The following is a 16,064-nucleotide window of genomic DNA, read 5'->3' as shown; positions in this document are numbered from 1 at the left end:
CGTGTTTGCGCTGTCCAATTTGTCCTGATAACAGAAATTCCTCATTTGGGAAATGAGCATGGTACATGTCCTTTATGAACCTGCAAGTATGTTGACAAAAAGCACGTGTAACAACACAATCAATAAAATACAAAAATATACTGTCCAAAAACTGTTTATATAACAAAAACGGCAATACAGGTGTATCCCCAAAAAAATCACAACAGTAAAATACGTACAGTATTTTAATGTTAATTTTTTTCTGTCTTGGGAAAAAAATTGTATTTTAGATTGTTTTGTTGGATGCATTCTTTGGTTTATGACAATGTTTGCCTGCATGTCACACAGTTTTCTTGCTAGTTGCAAGTAACTGTCCCGTTGATCACCGATGTCTGGTAATTCTTGTGCATACTGAAGGATTTTTGTTGCCATTTGCATTGCTTCTTTGCTGGATGGTGGCTTGTCATCAGGAGTTGAATCGATGCCTTGTTTTTTAAAGTTTCGTAGATTTGCGTCTTTCCGACTCCAAGTGTCTGCTGGATCTTTTTAACTTTGTGTCCAGCCTCGCTCAAACGGATGCATTTCACTTGCTCCGCTCCAGTCCTTACAGTTCTTCTACGTTTCGATGCGATGATCTACACGACGAAAGTGAATTAAGTTAAAATCTTTCGCAATTACAGTAAAATGCACGCCAATAAAAAGTCGCTTACACGTCGTCGTTTCGAATCTGATGAATGAAAACGGCGAAGCGAACACGTTTCTTCGGTCGTGTCGAGTGGGCGCTGCTTTTAAGCTAGTGCCGCGTTCTCCAGGACGTAAGTGAATAAAGTTAAAATCTTTCACAATTACAGTAAAACGCACGGCAATAAAAACTCGTCGTCGTTTAGAATCTGATGATCGAAAAACGCAAAGTGAAAAAATTTTCAGCGTTGTGTATTTTCCGTCGCATCGGGTGGGCGTTGCGTGTATTTAAGTTCCCACGGCATTACACCTCCATCCGGGTTACGGGTAGTTGAATTTCCGCTTACGCAACTTCCGGTAACACGTAATATCGTAGTCAAAATGTTAATGCATAGGTTTTTATTCCGGGTGAAGGATATTCCTTTTCCATAGAATTCCGGGGATGGGAATATTTACTGCACTGGACGAATTTTCGCAAGCTCGGAGCAAGGTTTGAGACCACAAGGCAGCTTTTCTGGACGGACTCATCCGTGCAGAGTTTAGAGCCAAAACGGGAGAAGTAGTGCAGAGCCGGATCCGTTCCGTGAGCTGTTGGCCAAAAAAGAAAACCGAGGGCAACCGTTTGCCTCAACGCCTTGAACAGAAAGCTGATGATATGAACTGAACGCAAACAATCTACAATTGCTTTCTTGACCGACTTGAGCGCGTTTGACAAAGGGGACACATTTGAAAGTGGGCCGTTATCCTTCCATTTTCTTTTCTGTGAGCGGCCCTCAAACAAAAAAAAAAAAACGTGGACACCACTGTGTTAGATTAACAACATGTATATTGTTGTCATTGCGGTAGAGCACGATTCCGGTTTTAATATTGCAGATTCCAATGCGTTGCCTACGCCAGAAATCCAGCCATTCCAAATACACACGCATGCACAAAATATCGCTGTTCAAAGTCTTACCCAAAGCTGCTTTGGGGAGAAAAAATATGTTCTTCCAAAGCTTCCGACCCCCGCCCCTCACTCCGTTCATTCCTTTCCCCCCCAAACCTGTGTTATGTCTTGACGGTGCCACCACATCAGATGTCGATGGTCCCACCGATAAGCTGCCAAAGGTGTCGGCATCTCTGCGTCTCTTGCCACCGCTGCTCGGAGTCTATCTTATCTGTGTATGAGGAGTGACAACTCGCATCAAAGCTAACCCCCCCCCCCCACCCACACCCACACGGGTGACTTTCAGACACAACATTCTAAAATGTATTAAAAGCCAGACGTGTGAGCGCCTGAATTTATTTTAAGGTGGTTTGAGAGGTTGAGTTTGATGAACATTTTTTTTTTATCCTCTGGCAAGAAGACAAATGGTGGGAGAATTGGTTTCCAGATCTACATTTTAATCCATTGCGCATCGGCCTTGCGTCAGATGTTCTCCAAGGCAATGAGCCGATCATAAGCCAACATACAGGGTACAGTGCATCGGTTCAGATTGGACCACAACATTTAAGGGGCGGCAGAGCGGGCGGCGTGTGTGGACCAGGCGGGAAGAAACACTAAACGGAACTCCTGCGGTCTGTCATCTCGCCGTCTCGACAGGACACCTAGTCAGGACCTAACGGGGACATTTGCTTGCGCGTGTCTACATCTAGCGCACGATCGCCCGCACGATCCTACGACTGAAGTTAGAAGAGCAGCGTTACTGTGCATCATACAAAGTTCCGACGTGTCATCAAACTTGGTTTGGGGGTGGGGGGGCGGTATGGTTTCAATGAGTTAGACCAGGGGACAAAATTTCAACAGTTGGCTCGCAAACACATTTTCTGACATCTAGCAAAAAGTTTTTTTTTTTAATTCCTTGGCAGTGTCATTTCCCATTTGATGATGATGAAGTCATCATCCTAATCAGATGTCCCGTTAAATTAAGGATGAGCATCTCAAATAATGGATGGACGCTCATAGCATGAGAGGCTGCGTCAGAAGAGTCAAGGAAGGAAACGCGTGACTGAGACATACGATGAATGGTGCTGCATATTTACGCAATATCGCGACATACTGCATCCAACTCCCATCAAACCAAAACCTTACGAAAACTTCCCTCCTCGTCCCGTTCCGCTGGTAAACCGAGTCGCCCCGGCCACAGCTTCCGACAAGATGACTGGTGCTCCACGGTCAATCTCATACTGCATGGCCTTGGGAGGGAACATTTCAACTCAGTCATTCATGCCTAGTAAATTCCTCTGACAATTTCATGAGGACGAACTGTGGTGGTTTGTCAAAATGCATGAGGTCGCCGATATGTAAAGGGGGCGCGTACCTGCGCCAACGAAGGTGCGTCGAAGCAGCTGTAGATGGCCGACGAGCGATCGGCCCTCAGGCACTCTTGCGGGAAGGAGCCGATCTCCTCGGCTAACCGCACGGCCGCCTGTAACCCTGCGGTCGCCACGCACGGGAGGTAAGGGACGCGCGGACGTTCGTCCGACGCCGAGCGCCGAGAATCCTGTCTTTGCGACTCAAAATTCTCCCGGTCGGGCGCCGTTGCGGCCGCGCCGCTACTGTGAGCTTGAAGCCAAAGCCGCGAGAGAGCGCGGCCACGCGCGGCTTGGCTGGCCGCTGAAAGACAAGGTCACCCAACCTGGGCCATAGATGAGCTTGCGCTCCTCACATTTTCGTTACGCTAACAAGTCCAAAATATTGAGAGGGTCCGGATCTTGAAGTTCTGCATCCTCAAGCATTTGTAATGTTTAGGCTTTGTCTCGGTGGTGCAACGTTTCCGGATGCGCCTACCTTGTCCATCGGGGACAACTCTGTTGGCCAATCCATACGCGAGCGCTTCCTGCGCTCCGATGGGGCGCCCGGTCAAAATCAGGTCCAGAGCTCTGGATAGACCGATGAGCCGCGGGAGTCTCACCGTGCCGCCGTCAATCAGCGGAACCCCTGCGAGGACAAAGGACGGAACATTGGCAAGGACTCCTCTCTTTTCTTGTTCAAAGGAGAAAAAGCTTCTTCTTTTTTCACAGACCACGTTATGCTCGTTTTTGCTTTGTTGGGGTCTGAGTCACTCTTTTCAGTTCAACGTCTCTATTTTTGTCTGATTTGAGAATTGGACCACACGCCGCGGAAGCAACAAAACAACCCGCTAACACGATGCCAAACGGGACGCACCGTGTTCCAGCTTGCTGCTGGTGCTGCTGGCATCTCCTCAACCACATCAAAGGGACAACCCCCCCCCCCCCCAAAAACACCCTCCGCAACGCCCCTCCCCCACAACCCATGCGGGTAATGCGATGAAGTTTGATGTGGATTAACAATTTCCGGCCAACTGCAGAAGAAATGGTTGAAAGGGTACGAGCGGGTCTTTGGAAGTTCACTTTGAAAGAAAAGAGAAGCAGATTCCACGTCGCTCCGGCGACCGCAGTCCGCCAGACTACTGCGACGCCTCCCGCTCATTTCCTCCTCCAGCAGAGAGGAAGCCACGAGCGGGCTCGGCCAATCGGGCGCCGGGAAGGTCGCCGTCGGCCCGCGTCAGAGCGCGGGGGGGGAGGGGGGGGGGGCATCCGTCAAGGGTTCCCCGCCACGGGGATTCCCCGCGGCCCGTGCCGCCGGTTGCCCGCCGGCCCCAAAACGGTCAGCCACGCGCGAGGCACCCGGCCCGCGTTCATTTGCTCGAGACCAGTTCAAATCAACAGCCGCTCCACTACGCGAATACGGCTGCGCGTCCGGTAATGAAAGACTCGGCTCCCGATTTGAAGACTTTGTAGTCATCGTCGTCCTCGATTGATAAGTACGTCTGCGGGCCGAGCGGACGCACGGAAGGGCGGGCGGGGGCACGGCCGCCGCGACGCTCTCTGCTCAAATTACAGGCCTGCGATGACGAGGCCCTTCATGTTGACACTTCAAATCAAACGCTGCCAGGAAACGATCGAGCCGCAGTTTTATTTCCGCACGCCCAACTTATATTTTAAGCACGTCAATGAGAGATGCCGTCATCGTCGAACAGGAGCCGCTCGCGCCGACGGCACGAGAGGGCAAACGTCGATGAGGAAGTCGCGCCGCGTTTGTTGGGCCATGCGTCCGGTGGCTAGTTGCGAGCAAGGAAACGCGGGCAGGCCAAGCAAACTCTGCCATTTCAAGATTGGAAAAGGAAAGAAGAGGATCTTCCAAAGAACTCTCAAACGTCAGCGCTTCCCTCTTACGAGTCCCAAGATGCAAAACAAGAACGACAATCAGGAAGGAAGAGGGGCATTTGGGCAACTATGGATGTGAGCGAACGAGCGTGGACGAGCGCCGTTGGAGCGGTCCCCCGCCAACGGACGGTCCAGTGGACCTACCGAACCTGCGACAGAACACCCCCATGACGGCGCTCTCCTCCACCACTCGGAGATCGGCCAGCAGAGCCAGTTCCAATCCTCCGGCCACGGCAAATCCGCCGATCGCTGCGATCAGGGGCTTGGACAACTGCAAGCGGGAGGGACCCTGCAGGAAACGAGACCCTTCGTCCACAAGAGCGCAAATCCGGCGAGACCCGAGATCCGTGAGCAACCCGACTCACTTTATTTAATTCATTCACCTTATTAACTTTTTTTTTTAATGATGCCAATGCTGAAAGATGTCGCAGAAATTTACCTTTCTGCGACAGAGAAAAAGTTTGAGCTCAACGTGTCAAACTCAAGGCCCGGGGGCCAGATCCGGCCTGTGGCGTCACTCTATGGGGGCCCACGAAAGCAAATCATGCCTGTCAAACTCGCGTCATCCTTGCTCAAATCGGGACCGAAATGTCAAATTGTCACGCGTAATAAATAACGCTGAGATTTGGGAATCAACCCTGTTGACACTCACACGAGCAAGATTTGAACAAATTATCATACTTCAATTTGCTGTGTACAAGTAGTAACGCGATGAGACACTTAAACATTTCTTTGGTTTCACTCTCATAACGGCCCTCCAAGGGAAGACGTCACTCCAACGTGGCCGGCGACAAAAAATGGTTTGACCCCTCTGGTGGAGTGGCTCAATACAATTTGTGCAATCAACGAAAGACAGAAATTCTTTTTGCAAATCAGACGCAAATGTACTCATCCAAAGCCATGAAACGCCATCAGCCGCTCAATTCATTGCGGTCTGTCGGATGTCGTCGAAGGGTGAGCAGTTTTATTTTGTTCTCCTTTGATTCGGTGAAAGATACAACGCTGGGGCACACGAGCCCCTGTCACTCACCATCGGCCCGGAACCCTTGGTCACATCTTGTTCCAATTTGAGAGCGGCTGCGCCATTGGCCAATTCTTTCAGGTCATACCCGGCGCAGAAATTGCCTCCTGCAAATGAGACCACAAAATGTGAAACTGTGGCAGTTGCAAAGTCAAAAGGGAAAGGAAAACGATGTGGATGAAACAAAAAGGGATTTTTTTTTTTTGTGCGTGTGTATGGGTGCTGCCCAACGGCCTACAAGGAATGTCAAACATTCCAAGTAGATCCTCCTCAGTTGTGCTTAACTGCAGCGCGTTGACATGTAGATCGGACCTGACCGCAAACACCCACGGAAATCCGAGCCCCCGACACTTTGAATCCATGGCTAGGCAATCGTTCAGCTTCTTTTTTTTTTTTTTATGATGGCAATGAAAACTATTGGTGCTAATTTGAACCAAATGGATTCCTTATGTTTGGAAACCACAACTTCCCGAGTGGAGTCTCCCCGCCTGTCATCCCGTAACACAGACGGGCTGCTAATCACCCCCGAAGGTCAGTCGTCCCGATATGGTGGAGCACAAGCCGCTGAAATAAAGCTCCGTCGCGGCTATTAAAATCCCATTAGGGACCCCGAGACCAGCTATATTTTGTGGAGCCAACCGTCGCAAGGAAGCTTATATTTCTTTTAGTTGACGACGGCCTCCATGCTGGGGAGGAGGAAGGGCTCGCTTGAGGCCACTTGATGGCGCAGACAGTTGATCTGGGTTGAAAGCATCCTTTTTTTTTTTCCTGCGAGAGCCATATGCATACCTGTCAACTCATACGGTTTAGCCATAGTTCATACGGATTTTGTGGCGAATCTTACGTATATGGCCGTATCGCACAAATCATACGGATTCTGAAAATTTCCGGTTTTTGTTCCCCCCCCCCCCCCCCCCCCCCACCCCCGACAGGTAGTTCCGTTTGCTTTTGCCCAGAACGGTGCTCGTCTACTCGAATGCTTTCATTTCCGGAATACAACTCTGAACACAGTAATGCCACTAAGTAGAGTGATGATTAGACATTAAGCAGACATTGTATTATGGAGATCTACAATAAATATCATTGAAAATGTCATGGTTTTTTTTCTGTGCCGTTATTTTGACATAAAATGCTTTGGTATGTTATAAGGAGGGCGGCCCGGTAGTCCAGTGGTTAGCACCTCAGCTTCACAGTGCAGAGGTACCGGGTTCGATTCCAGCTCCGGCCTCCCTGTGTGGAGTTTGCATGTTCTCCCCGGGCCTGCGTGGGTTTTCTCCGGGTGCTCCGATTTCCTCCCACATTCCAAAAACAGGCTGATTGGACGCTCTAAATTGTCCCTAGGTGTGAGTGTGGGCGTGGATGGTTGTTCGTTTCTGTGTGCCCTGCGATTGGCTGGCGACTGATTCAGGGTGTCCCCCGCCTACTGCCCGGAGACGGCTGGGATAGGCTCCAGCACCCCCCGCGACCCTAGTGAGGATCAAGCGGTTCGGAAAATGGATGGATGTTATAAGCATTTTTTGCTCTTTATACGGATTTTTTTGGTAGTTTATACAGGTTGGCGCTCCGAAAAGTTGACAAGTATGCATATGCGTGCCCGTGCGCGTTTACGAAGCGCGCTCCTGTCTTTAGTGCAGCGACATCTAAAGGCGCGATGTCGCAATTGCCCGGGGGAAAAAACGTTTTTTTTTAAGTTTCTTTTTTCTTAAATCTTAAAAAAAGTTTCACTGTTTTTAATCTTAAAAACAGTCAAGCCAAATTTTTTTTTTAAACTTTGGCTTCACTGTTTTTAATCTCCCTCGCCGCACTCTGTGTTCGCAACACTCGCGGTGTTGTGTTGTGGCAGAGTGAAGGAAAGGAAACGCGACACCCATGTTGAAATGGATTTAAATGTTCAACAATAAGGAAAACTCGGTGAACATCCAGCCAAGCGCATAAATCTCACCTATGCCATGCAGGACGGCCACTTTGGACGCCGGCTCCCGCTCGAAGGCCTCCAGCTCCCCCAGCAGACGCCTCGCCGTCTCCCGGTTCACCGCATTACGCACCTCGGGACGGTTTATGGCCACGGTGAGCACGGGCCCCCTGCGCTGCGACACCACAGTCTCTCCGGCGCCTCATAGCAGAGAAGAGAGAGAGGGATGCACAGTTGGACCGCCGGCCATATCAAAGCCAAACACCGTGAGCAGCGCAAAGCATCGCATTTCTCTCTGGATGTACTAATGCGTGCCTGACCGCAGAGAAAAAAGAAAATTTTTCGGCCGTGGCCGGAAAATATGGAATGTGGTGAAAGGGGATGCGTGGCCCTGTTTGGCGCCGATTTTGAAAGCAGGTCACAAAATTGCAACGAATTGCACGTCATTAAATCGCGACGAAATGGAAAGCAGTGGAGCGGCCACTTCCGTCATTGAACCGCGCGTGAAAACAAAGCATCAACAACCACGGTGACCCGTTCTGATAAGCAAGACCAGATGGTCACTCCACAAATGAGACGTGTATTCGTGGGGCCGGCGGCTTTGTACCTTTCGTCGCTCCGCACAAGGACCTTCTCGGCGCCTGGTGTTTGAGTGGCGGACCAGAAAGAAGAGTGTTTCGATACGCTCCCGTTCGGACCAGTTTTGGATACATTGTTCGTGGTCTTACGGAAGAAAAAGAACGGCTTTAAATTAAAACTACCGCTGTAAAAAAATAATGCAACTAAACGTCCTCAGAACTACTTTTAAACTTTGACGTGAATCCGCTGCAGCTGTGAAGGAGCAACACTTTTACAGTTCCCTCCGGATATCAGAGCAACGAGACAAAAGGTTCCTATCATACGTTGCCGTTCCAATTTCATGTCGTCGTCGGTGCATTCGTCCACCGAATTTTGGCCCATGTGAAGTAAAGTGGGAATTTCAGACGGACATCGAAAAGTGTTCAACCAAAACAAGCCTTGATCATTTTTACATCGCATTTTCACGACTGTGGCGCATCCCAGCGTTAGGAATTTCGAATAAACAGCAGTGGGCGCTCTTGAGCCAAGTGGCGTTTGCTTTCGCGTGCGGTTGACTTGGCAGGTTGAAAAAAGACACGCATTCATTTTTCGTTTTGTTTTTAATGAAAGAATTCGCTTGTTGTTTTTCAAACTCTTTTAAGGCATCATGCACAAAAATAAGAAATACCTATGGCGTTCTGCGCGATCACTTCCAATAGTTTTTGGATGTTTAAAAATAACTTTGTACAAATATGGCATGTAAGCTGGCATGTCAATTTTAAAGCAGGACGCAGCACCGCTTTCACAGTATTTGTAAACATGGCTTCAAACAGAAGGAAAGAGATGAGAGAAAGTCGAAGAGCATGCTACAACTTGAGGATTAAAAATCCCCGAAAATCATGCAAACGACTCTGGTATTAACGAAGCGTTTTCATTAGGATTCTAATAAAAGTCAAGACATTAAAATGACAATAACAGACAGACCGACTCCTACAAATACGTTGTGTCAATAGTAAAACCGTGGTCCCTTGAGATCCGAGTTTTATAACTCAAAACGCTCAGATGTCAAATCACCCTTTTCCATGAAAATGTATTATAGACAGGAAAATAGCACTCCGTAATGTTTTATAAAACCATAAAATCATGATACATGAATAGAATGTAACGGGTTTTTTTGCACCACCACATCAATTAAAGGGTCTGTGCCAAGCCATTTGAAGCTTTCCAAAGTTCATTCAAGGCATATACAGTATATGATTCCGTATTTCCTTTGGCTCAAGGGCGATCTAAATTGTTAGAAATTACTTTTACAAGTTTTACAAGCCGGAAGACCCCTGGTTCACAAAAACCCCGTCCCGGTTAACAAATGGAAACATTTGACAATTTATTTGAAAAGTACCGAAATCAGAACAGCCACAAACAAGTGAGCTCAAGTTGCACGGGCAAGTCGCTCTGAGCGAGAGGGCAGGTGTGGTTCGTCTGCAGGGGCGGCTCCTCACTTTTTGTGATGGATGGGTGGGCGTTGGCGCTTCAAGAGGAGGCATGAGCAGGAGGGAGGAAAAACACCACGTTGAGGGTGTCTTTGCTGAGGAATTGGCATTGAGCATGGCTAAGGGCTCGACAAAAAAGAAAAGGGTTGATTTGGCATGATAAGCCTGCTCCATCTGCGCACGCCTTGGCCATTCGGAGGCAGTGTAAGAGAGACAAGTAGGAGACGCAGTTCATTGAGATGTTACGAATCCTACGGTTTTCCATTTGATGATTTTCATGCAATGTTTCCATGTCTCGCACACACAGCGGGAATAACTCATCTTTGCCCGCCCAAAAAGCGTTGCCAGCTAGCTGGATAAGCGATGTCGGCCTATTGTGAGGATTTTAGTTGGCATGCAGACAAAGTGGAATCCGCGATAGGTTGCCAAAATTTGACCTGACCTTGGAAAGGGCGAGATGCAGGAGAGCCATCCACTGGGATGGCGTGGGAATCTCCCGGAGCCAAACAAACAACGGGCAGAAAGGGCTTCTATGGCACACGTTCCCTAAAGCTTATCGCGACTCAAATTGCTCTAAATCATCGCACAGCGTTTCACACAGACACTCGGCGCTAGCGTGAAGTCACTCGACTTGACTTCGGTGACACCATAAAACCTCAAATTTGAGCGTGCAAGTCAAAGAAGAAAAAAAAGGCCAAATAATGGCTCGTATCTGATCTAAAAACGTTTCTATTGGGTGACTCATATCTCAAGACACCACTGTCATCCCTAATTTGCAGTGCCCCATACATACATAAATATGGAGCGGTACTCCAGCAAAACACCACAAGATTTTGTTTTTAAAATACACAACCGTTCGTACTTGCAACTTGGGAGAGGGCGAGGCACAGGCACAGACGCAAAAGGCCTCTAAAATGAGCTATGTCAGCAAAGTTCCAGGACTGGGGTCACTAAAGATATATTCGAAACCCCAGCTACTATCTCTGAGCGCCCTGAATGTTGTCCAGACAAATGATCAATCGAGCACACGCCTTGCTTCATTTAGCGCGCGAGAGGAGGCGAAAGTTGCGGCAGGACCGCTTGTGGCTGCGTCACCATGAAAGCATGCCTGCTCACAATACCCTGAGCATCTGACACTTCCTGTCTGAGAAGAACGAGGCTGGCCTGACGTCATCTCCCAACTCGCCCTGGCCTGACTTTGTGTGATTTCTCCTTTGTGACCAAGCTCAAGAGGAGCCATTTTGAAGAAAAAAAAGGGAGGGGGGGGGGGGGGGGCGTCAAGATGGCCGAAAGAATCCTCCCAGGAGTGCTGAAGGATGGGAAAGTGCATTATCGACCCCAGGGAAGACTGTGTTTGAAATATATTTTGTGTCGCCAATCCCAGAACTTTTCGGACACACCTTGGCTATTCTCTCGTTTGCGTCGACCCTACAAATGTGCGTGAGTGGGGGCCAACGTCGGGTCAGCTGTCAGTGGGCTTTGGGGGAGGAATCTTGTAGCGTCCATCATGGCGGACATCCGGCAAGTGCACAATTCTGTCCGGTTAGTTGTGCTCCTCTTGGCCGCGTTAGTGTGCCATTACACGATATTGAAGACCATGGATAGATACTGTTCATAGGACACCTGGATCCAGCCATCCTGGTCTGTGTCGTACCTTCTGAAAACGTCCGTCAACCTCTGTGGAAGAGAGCAGGAGGTTCAATAAAGACATACATTTTTTTGTTGTCGTTATAAAAACAACAACAACAACAAATCAAAATGTGGATGCTTCATGATGACGCTACCTGAAGCACAATACAGCACTGGATGAAGTCATCGAAGGCCACCTGTCCCTTCCTCTGTCGATCAAACTTCTCGATCAGCGTACCGTAGAACTGGTCCGATAGGCGATAGCCTGCGAACAGCAAAAAGGGATCTTGTTGGTCTCCTGAGAATTGCTCTCAACCATGTTGCCCAAAGTCAGCTGACCAGAGGCTCCGTCATTTGATTCTTTTGTTTGCCTGCAAAGGTGCCATCTTAGTTGAACTGTTTTGTGCTGTCTACTGTCTTTGTTGTCCATTGATGGTTTTATTGTTGTATATATGCTATTTGCTCCATGTATAGCACTTTGCATACAACGGTGGTTGTATAGAAAGTGCTCGAGAAATACAGCTGAGTCGAGGTGAGTGCCTGGGCGTCAGGTGTCCCGGTTGGTTGCTTGAAAGGAAGTAGATCTTTGCTCCAAAAAGGTTGGGCACCGCTGATCTAGGCCTTTGCTCAATACTTGATATACCGAGAGCAGCGATCACAGCCTCAGGTTTTTTTCATTTTAATAAATTGACAAAGCTCTGAAAAAAATCATTATGGGGTGCGGTGAGTAGTTTTGCAGTACAAGTGAACCCCCCCCCCCCCCAAAAAAATGTGGAAAGGTGATGTGTCATTTCAACAACAAGGGAAAAAAACGCGTCGGTCCAAGATGACTCACAGGACCCAAGTAGCTAAAAGTGCTCGATCCGACCGCTTAGCCCACGGGGAAAAGTTGTTGACAGCAGCAGCGGAGCCCCTCCACCAACACAAAGCCAAAGGAAAAGCGCCTACTTTGCAGCTCACCGAATCCGGTCAGTGCCTGTTTGAGCTCGTTCTTGTCGATGAAGCCCGAGTTGTCCCTGTCGTAGGTCCGAAAGATGTTCTGCCAATCCGTGATGTATTTCCACACGCCTGCAAACTCGTTGAAGTTCACCCCGGCCTTATTTTCCCTGTCGAACATGGCTGAAGGACGGACACAGAGACCGGCGTAAGTCATCTCCTCCCTTCATTCATTCGTTCCTCCGACTCGGCTGTCTCAAAGGGTTGCAATGGTCTCAAGCGCACGTCGGCGCTCCCCTCTGGCCACGGGCGTGTGCTGACATTGTCGTGCGCGCGTTCACCCAGTTGCCATGGCCGGACACACGCACAAAGAGCCTGCTGTGCAGAGGGAAGCGGCCACATCAGCGAGTTACTTACAGATTATGGAGCGCACCGTCACAGGGTTGAACGGCGTCCATGTGCCTGAGAAACACGAGAGGAACACAATTAGCCGTCAATGGCCAGTGTTTGAGCTCACTTTCACTTCGTCATCAGCACACACTTGGCAATATCTTCTGAAACGGCTCAATTGCAATTTTTCGGGGAGAAAAAAAAATGCAATCCGATTATTTTCCCTAATTGCGGAGCCATAAAAGACTAGAGAGAAATCGAGCAAAAAAGCTGAGAGAGAAAGGAAAGACGAGAGGAAACAGTCGGAGGTGCGTGTGGTACCATTGGATAAGGCCTGCTGGAGCTCCGAGTCCGATATCACCCCACTGCGGTCCTTGTCCACCCTGCGGAGAGAGGAGAGCACGTCACGTTACATGTCACCTGCACCAACAACTTCACACCTGGAACAGCATGAAAACAAAAGAAGGATCCTCCCGTGCACGAGACCGAGATGGACAGCTCATCCTCGGGGGGGGGGGGGGGGGGGGGACTGAAACTCAGACAACGCTTCACAAAAGACATTTTGTACATTCCAAACACGCTCCACTGAAGACAATCGTGCTCGTCCCGTGACAAAAACTAAATATCGGTCGGCTATGTGACAGACGTGTCGGCTCAGGTTTGAAGAATCGCACGAGCTCAAAATTTACATGCTGTCAATATAGAAACCAAGCAAATTCTTCTGGAAAACGACACTTCTAATATCACGCAAAATTGTGTTTTGTGTTTTTCTCAGTCTCTTTTGGTACCGATGAGACCAAAGACCAAGAGTGTGTCCTAACCGAACCAGGTCGGGCAGCCTTATTTTGAAGCTAACCTGGCCCGGTCGGCCGTTTTTAAGACACGTCACAGGGACGCGGTGACGGCTCTGACGAAGGCTGAAGCGACAGCCCAAGCCGTCAGCAAGGTAAAAGTCCCCCCCCCAAAAAAAACAAACCTTAAACCTAACTGAGTCATGACATCATCAACAGGTCACCGGCGCAACTTAAGAGCGTCATACTTGTGAAATGTTGCCCGACCAAAATGTGACTCAGTTGTTCCTTAGCAGCGAGTAAACATTGCGCTTACCCTACAAACAGAGGCAGTCGGTCGGGGAGGAGCCGGGGAAACCTCTGGGTTAAAAAAAATATATAAAAAAAAGGCAACCCAGCCCAACGCATACTTGACAGGCAGGCTTTTCACTCGTAGGTGTGACACGACATATCCGGTTGTATGTGATCTGCTCTGCTTGCGTACGAGCAGCTGGAGCCCCCCACCCCCTGACATAAATTAAGCAAACATGGGGGTCATCGGAAAGGAAAAGCAACACTGGGAGCATTTCCATGAAGCGCCGCTTTGTGGAGGTGAGGCCAAGTCTCGACCGGTGCTCGTTACCCAACCTTGACCAGACAAAGCCGCGACTGTGCCGCACACGTGACTTTGTCGCCGAGCGCGGCCTTCTTGCCGGTGAGCCCAAAATGAAAGACGTCATTGAGAAGCTCTTTGCCCGACGCCGTGGCAGACAACCATCTGCTCGTTCCGCTGGAAAAGAAGGTGGGATTGAATGAACTCTTGAACAGCTATGACTGAGCGGTGTGTTCTGCCCACATTTTATTTCCTATCGGGAACCCGTCGGGTTGGAAAATGTAACACGGCTACTTTCCAAATAAACCGCCCCAAATGAAGGTGCGGAAACTGCGCGAGGGAAGAATTGCCACATCCAAATCGAAAAGGCCCGAAAGACAGACGCAAGTCCTCCACTAATTCGGACATGCTCAAGATTTTTGTCTGCCTCGAGTTCCCGCTTAGTGACGTGTAACGCTGTCAGGAAGAAGTCAAGCGAATTGCAGGGACGATTGTTTCTGCTCATCGTGTCCAGTATTCAAGTGTTTACAGAGAAGCAACACTCTCCTAAATCCACTTGTATCCGTCTCTCACTCTGCTCAAAGCCCCGGCCGGGGGCTGCGTTTTGGAAACATTTCTGTCAGACGTCACCCGGCCGTCTGCTTCTTCGTGACTCGTCGGGCACCAAGTCCATGGGAGTGCATGTCAAAAGCAACTCCAGAAAACAAAAATGTCCAAGTGAGAGTAAATGGGTTTTCCAAAGTCCAACGCAGCGTACGGTGACTCATTCTCGTATGTGGCAGAGGCCTCCCGCCTCACCTAAGCTCCGTTGACTCTGACGGTGTGACTGAGGGAATTCCAGAGACAGTCAGCAGTGAGAGGCGGCAGATGAAGCGGTTCAGTCATGTGAGGATGACTGTGCCTCGTCAGTGAAGTCGCACCAAGTATCTTCTCACGGTGACTTTCCGTGACAGCGTATGAGCGCACGCAGACAGCCGGAGAGGGGAAACTGCTTGAAAGCAGCCCGCTTTCTGCAGAGCCTTTGCACCACACATCAATAATTTGTGCGCCATGTTAAGCCTGCAGCATTCCAATGCAACAAAGCAGTGCATCCGCAGTATTACATAAGGCTGTGGAGTAAAGCGACGTCTGGCGGCACCTTGATACATGAACTCATACGGTCGATGATGTCTGCCTCCGTCGATATTTAACACTCTGCATTTTTTAGCTCACATTACTGTCTGTATATTACATCAATAGTGTGAATTAATTGTCCCTACACGACTACTACTGTTCGGGAAATTCAATTCGAGGTAGTCCTCGTACGATGCAGCTCCATGACGTCACTACGCTGCTGGGGAAGTGACCTTAGGAGCGACGCTGACGTTTCCGCGCACATTGCCGTAGTCGCGCACTTCCCGGAAGCCTCACTCAGAGGCGACGCAATCACGCCTTAGCCGTACTTCTGAGTTAAAAAAAGAAAAAAAAACAGAACCAAACCAAAAGACAACGCGAGCTGTCATGTGAAAAGAGCGTAGTCGACGACACGCTGGCCTCTCCCGTACTCACCTCTGGAAGATATTCCACAGAAAGCTCTGATCCGGGGGGGTGTTGATATGCGGGGGAGCTCTGTAAGGACTGTGATAAGCCATTTTCAAGAGGATTAAACGGGAGACAATGTGTCCGACGAGCACGTCTTCCAGCCGCCTCGACTCCGCTCTTCTATCTTGACGTTAACTCCCGGTCCGTTCTCTTCCTAGCTCGTGAGTAGGGGCGCGGCCAATCATTCACCACTTCTATCAGGGCTTTATGACGTCATATGCTCTCCTCCCAGCCCCTCCCCACACACACACTATTTCTCTCACTCTTCAAATGTCTTGAAAATGGCAGCAGTAAGGTTACTTGGTCTTTCCAAAAAAGGTTTCATACAGTCCAA

General features: G+C 49.3%; 2 protein-coding genes across 4 annotated transcripts; both read right to left on the bottom strand.

Moving 5' to 3' along the window:
• Nucleotides 1–138: 138 nt before the first annotated feature.
• Nucleotides 139–8,800, bottom strand: LOC147186685 (uncharacterized). The gene is made up of 8 exons (XM_086101295.1): nt 8,371–8,800; nt 7,794–7,964; nt 5,861–5,958; nt 4,975–5,119; nt 3,431–3,580; nt 2,961–3,076; nt 1,703–2,835; nt 139–614 (listed from the first exon to the last, which is right to left on the bottom strand). Exons 1-7 carry the CDS (start codon nt 8,474–8,476, stop codon nt 2,728–2,730), a joined length of 894 nt encoding a protein of 297 aa, XP_085957421.1. The 5' UTR covers nt 8,477–8,800; the 3' UTR covers nt 139–614; nt 1,703–2,727.
• A 122-nt stretch (nt 8,801–8,922) lies between these two features.
• On the bottom strand, nt 8,923–15,915 carry pdcd6 (programmed cell death 6). 3 transcript variants are annotated; one of them, XM_086102120.1, is made up of 6 exons: nt 15,698–15,915; nt 13,088–13,149; nt 12,794–12,838; nt 12,389–12,559; nt 11,596–11,705; nt 8,923–11,488 (listed from the first exon to the last, which is right to left on the bottom strand). In XM_086102120.1, the coding sequence occupies exons 1-6, from the start codon at nt 15,778–15,780 to the stop codon at nt 11,390–11,392; spliced, it is 570 nt and encodes a 189-aa protein (XP_085958246.1). In that variant the 5' UTR covers nt 15,781–15,915; the 3' UTR covers nt 8,923–11,389. The 3 variants fall into 3 exon arrangements, with proteins under 3 accessions (XP_085958246.1, XP_085958248.1, XP_085958247.1); XM_086102122.1 differs by having other exon boundaries at nt 12,401–12,559; nt 15,698–15,906; XM_086102121.1 differs by lacking the exon at nt 15,698–15,915 and adding an exon at nt 13,874–15,672 and having other exon boundaries at nt 12,401–12,559.
• Between the last annotated feature and the right edge of the window lie 149 nt (nt 15,916–16,064).

Source organism: Hippocampus guttulatus, chromosome 21 (genome assembly GCF_054856545.1).
Source record: "Hippocampus guttulatus isolate MCC_2025c chromosome 21, RoL_Hgut_1.0, whole genome shotgun sequence".
NCBI classification, from domain to species: Eukaryota; Metazoa; Chordata; class Actinopteri; order Syngnathiformes; family Syngnathidae; genus Hippocampus; species Hippocampus guttulatus.
The sequence above is the reverse complement of the archived record's forward strand: the minus strand, read 5'-3'. Positions and strand labels throughout refer to the sequence as shown.

Bases quoted from the DNA above. Each gene is read 5' to 3' on its own strand.
- LOC147186685 (XM_086101295.1), bottom strand. From the start codon at position 8,476: ATGTATCCAAAACTGGTCCGAACGGGAGCGTATCGAAACACTCTTCTT. The intron at 7,965-8,370 runs GTACAAAGCCGC...CTCTGCTATGAG, and splicing joins CTTGTGCGGAGCGACGAAAG to GCGCCGGAGAGACTGTGGTG. The intron at 2,836-2,960 runs GTACGCGCCCCC...TTCCCTCCCAAG, and splicing joins ACGCACCTTCGTTGGCGCAG to GCCATGCAGTATGAGATTGA.
- pdcd6 (XM_086102120.1), bottom strand. From the start codon at position 15,780: ATGGCTTATCACAGTCCTTACAGAGCTCCCCCGCATATCAACACCCCC. The intron at 13,150-15,697 runs GTGAGTACGGGA...CTCTCTCCGCAG, and splicing joins CTGTGGAATATCTTCCAGAG to GGTGGACAAGGACCGCAGTG. The intron at 11,489-11,595 runs GTAGCGTCATCA...TCTCTTCCACAG, and splicing joins AGTGCTGTATTGTGCTTCAG to AGGTTGACGGACGTTTTCAG.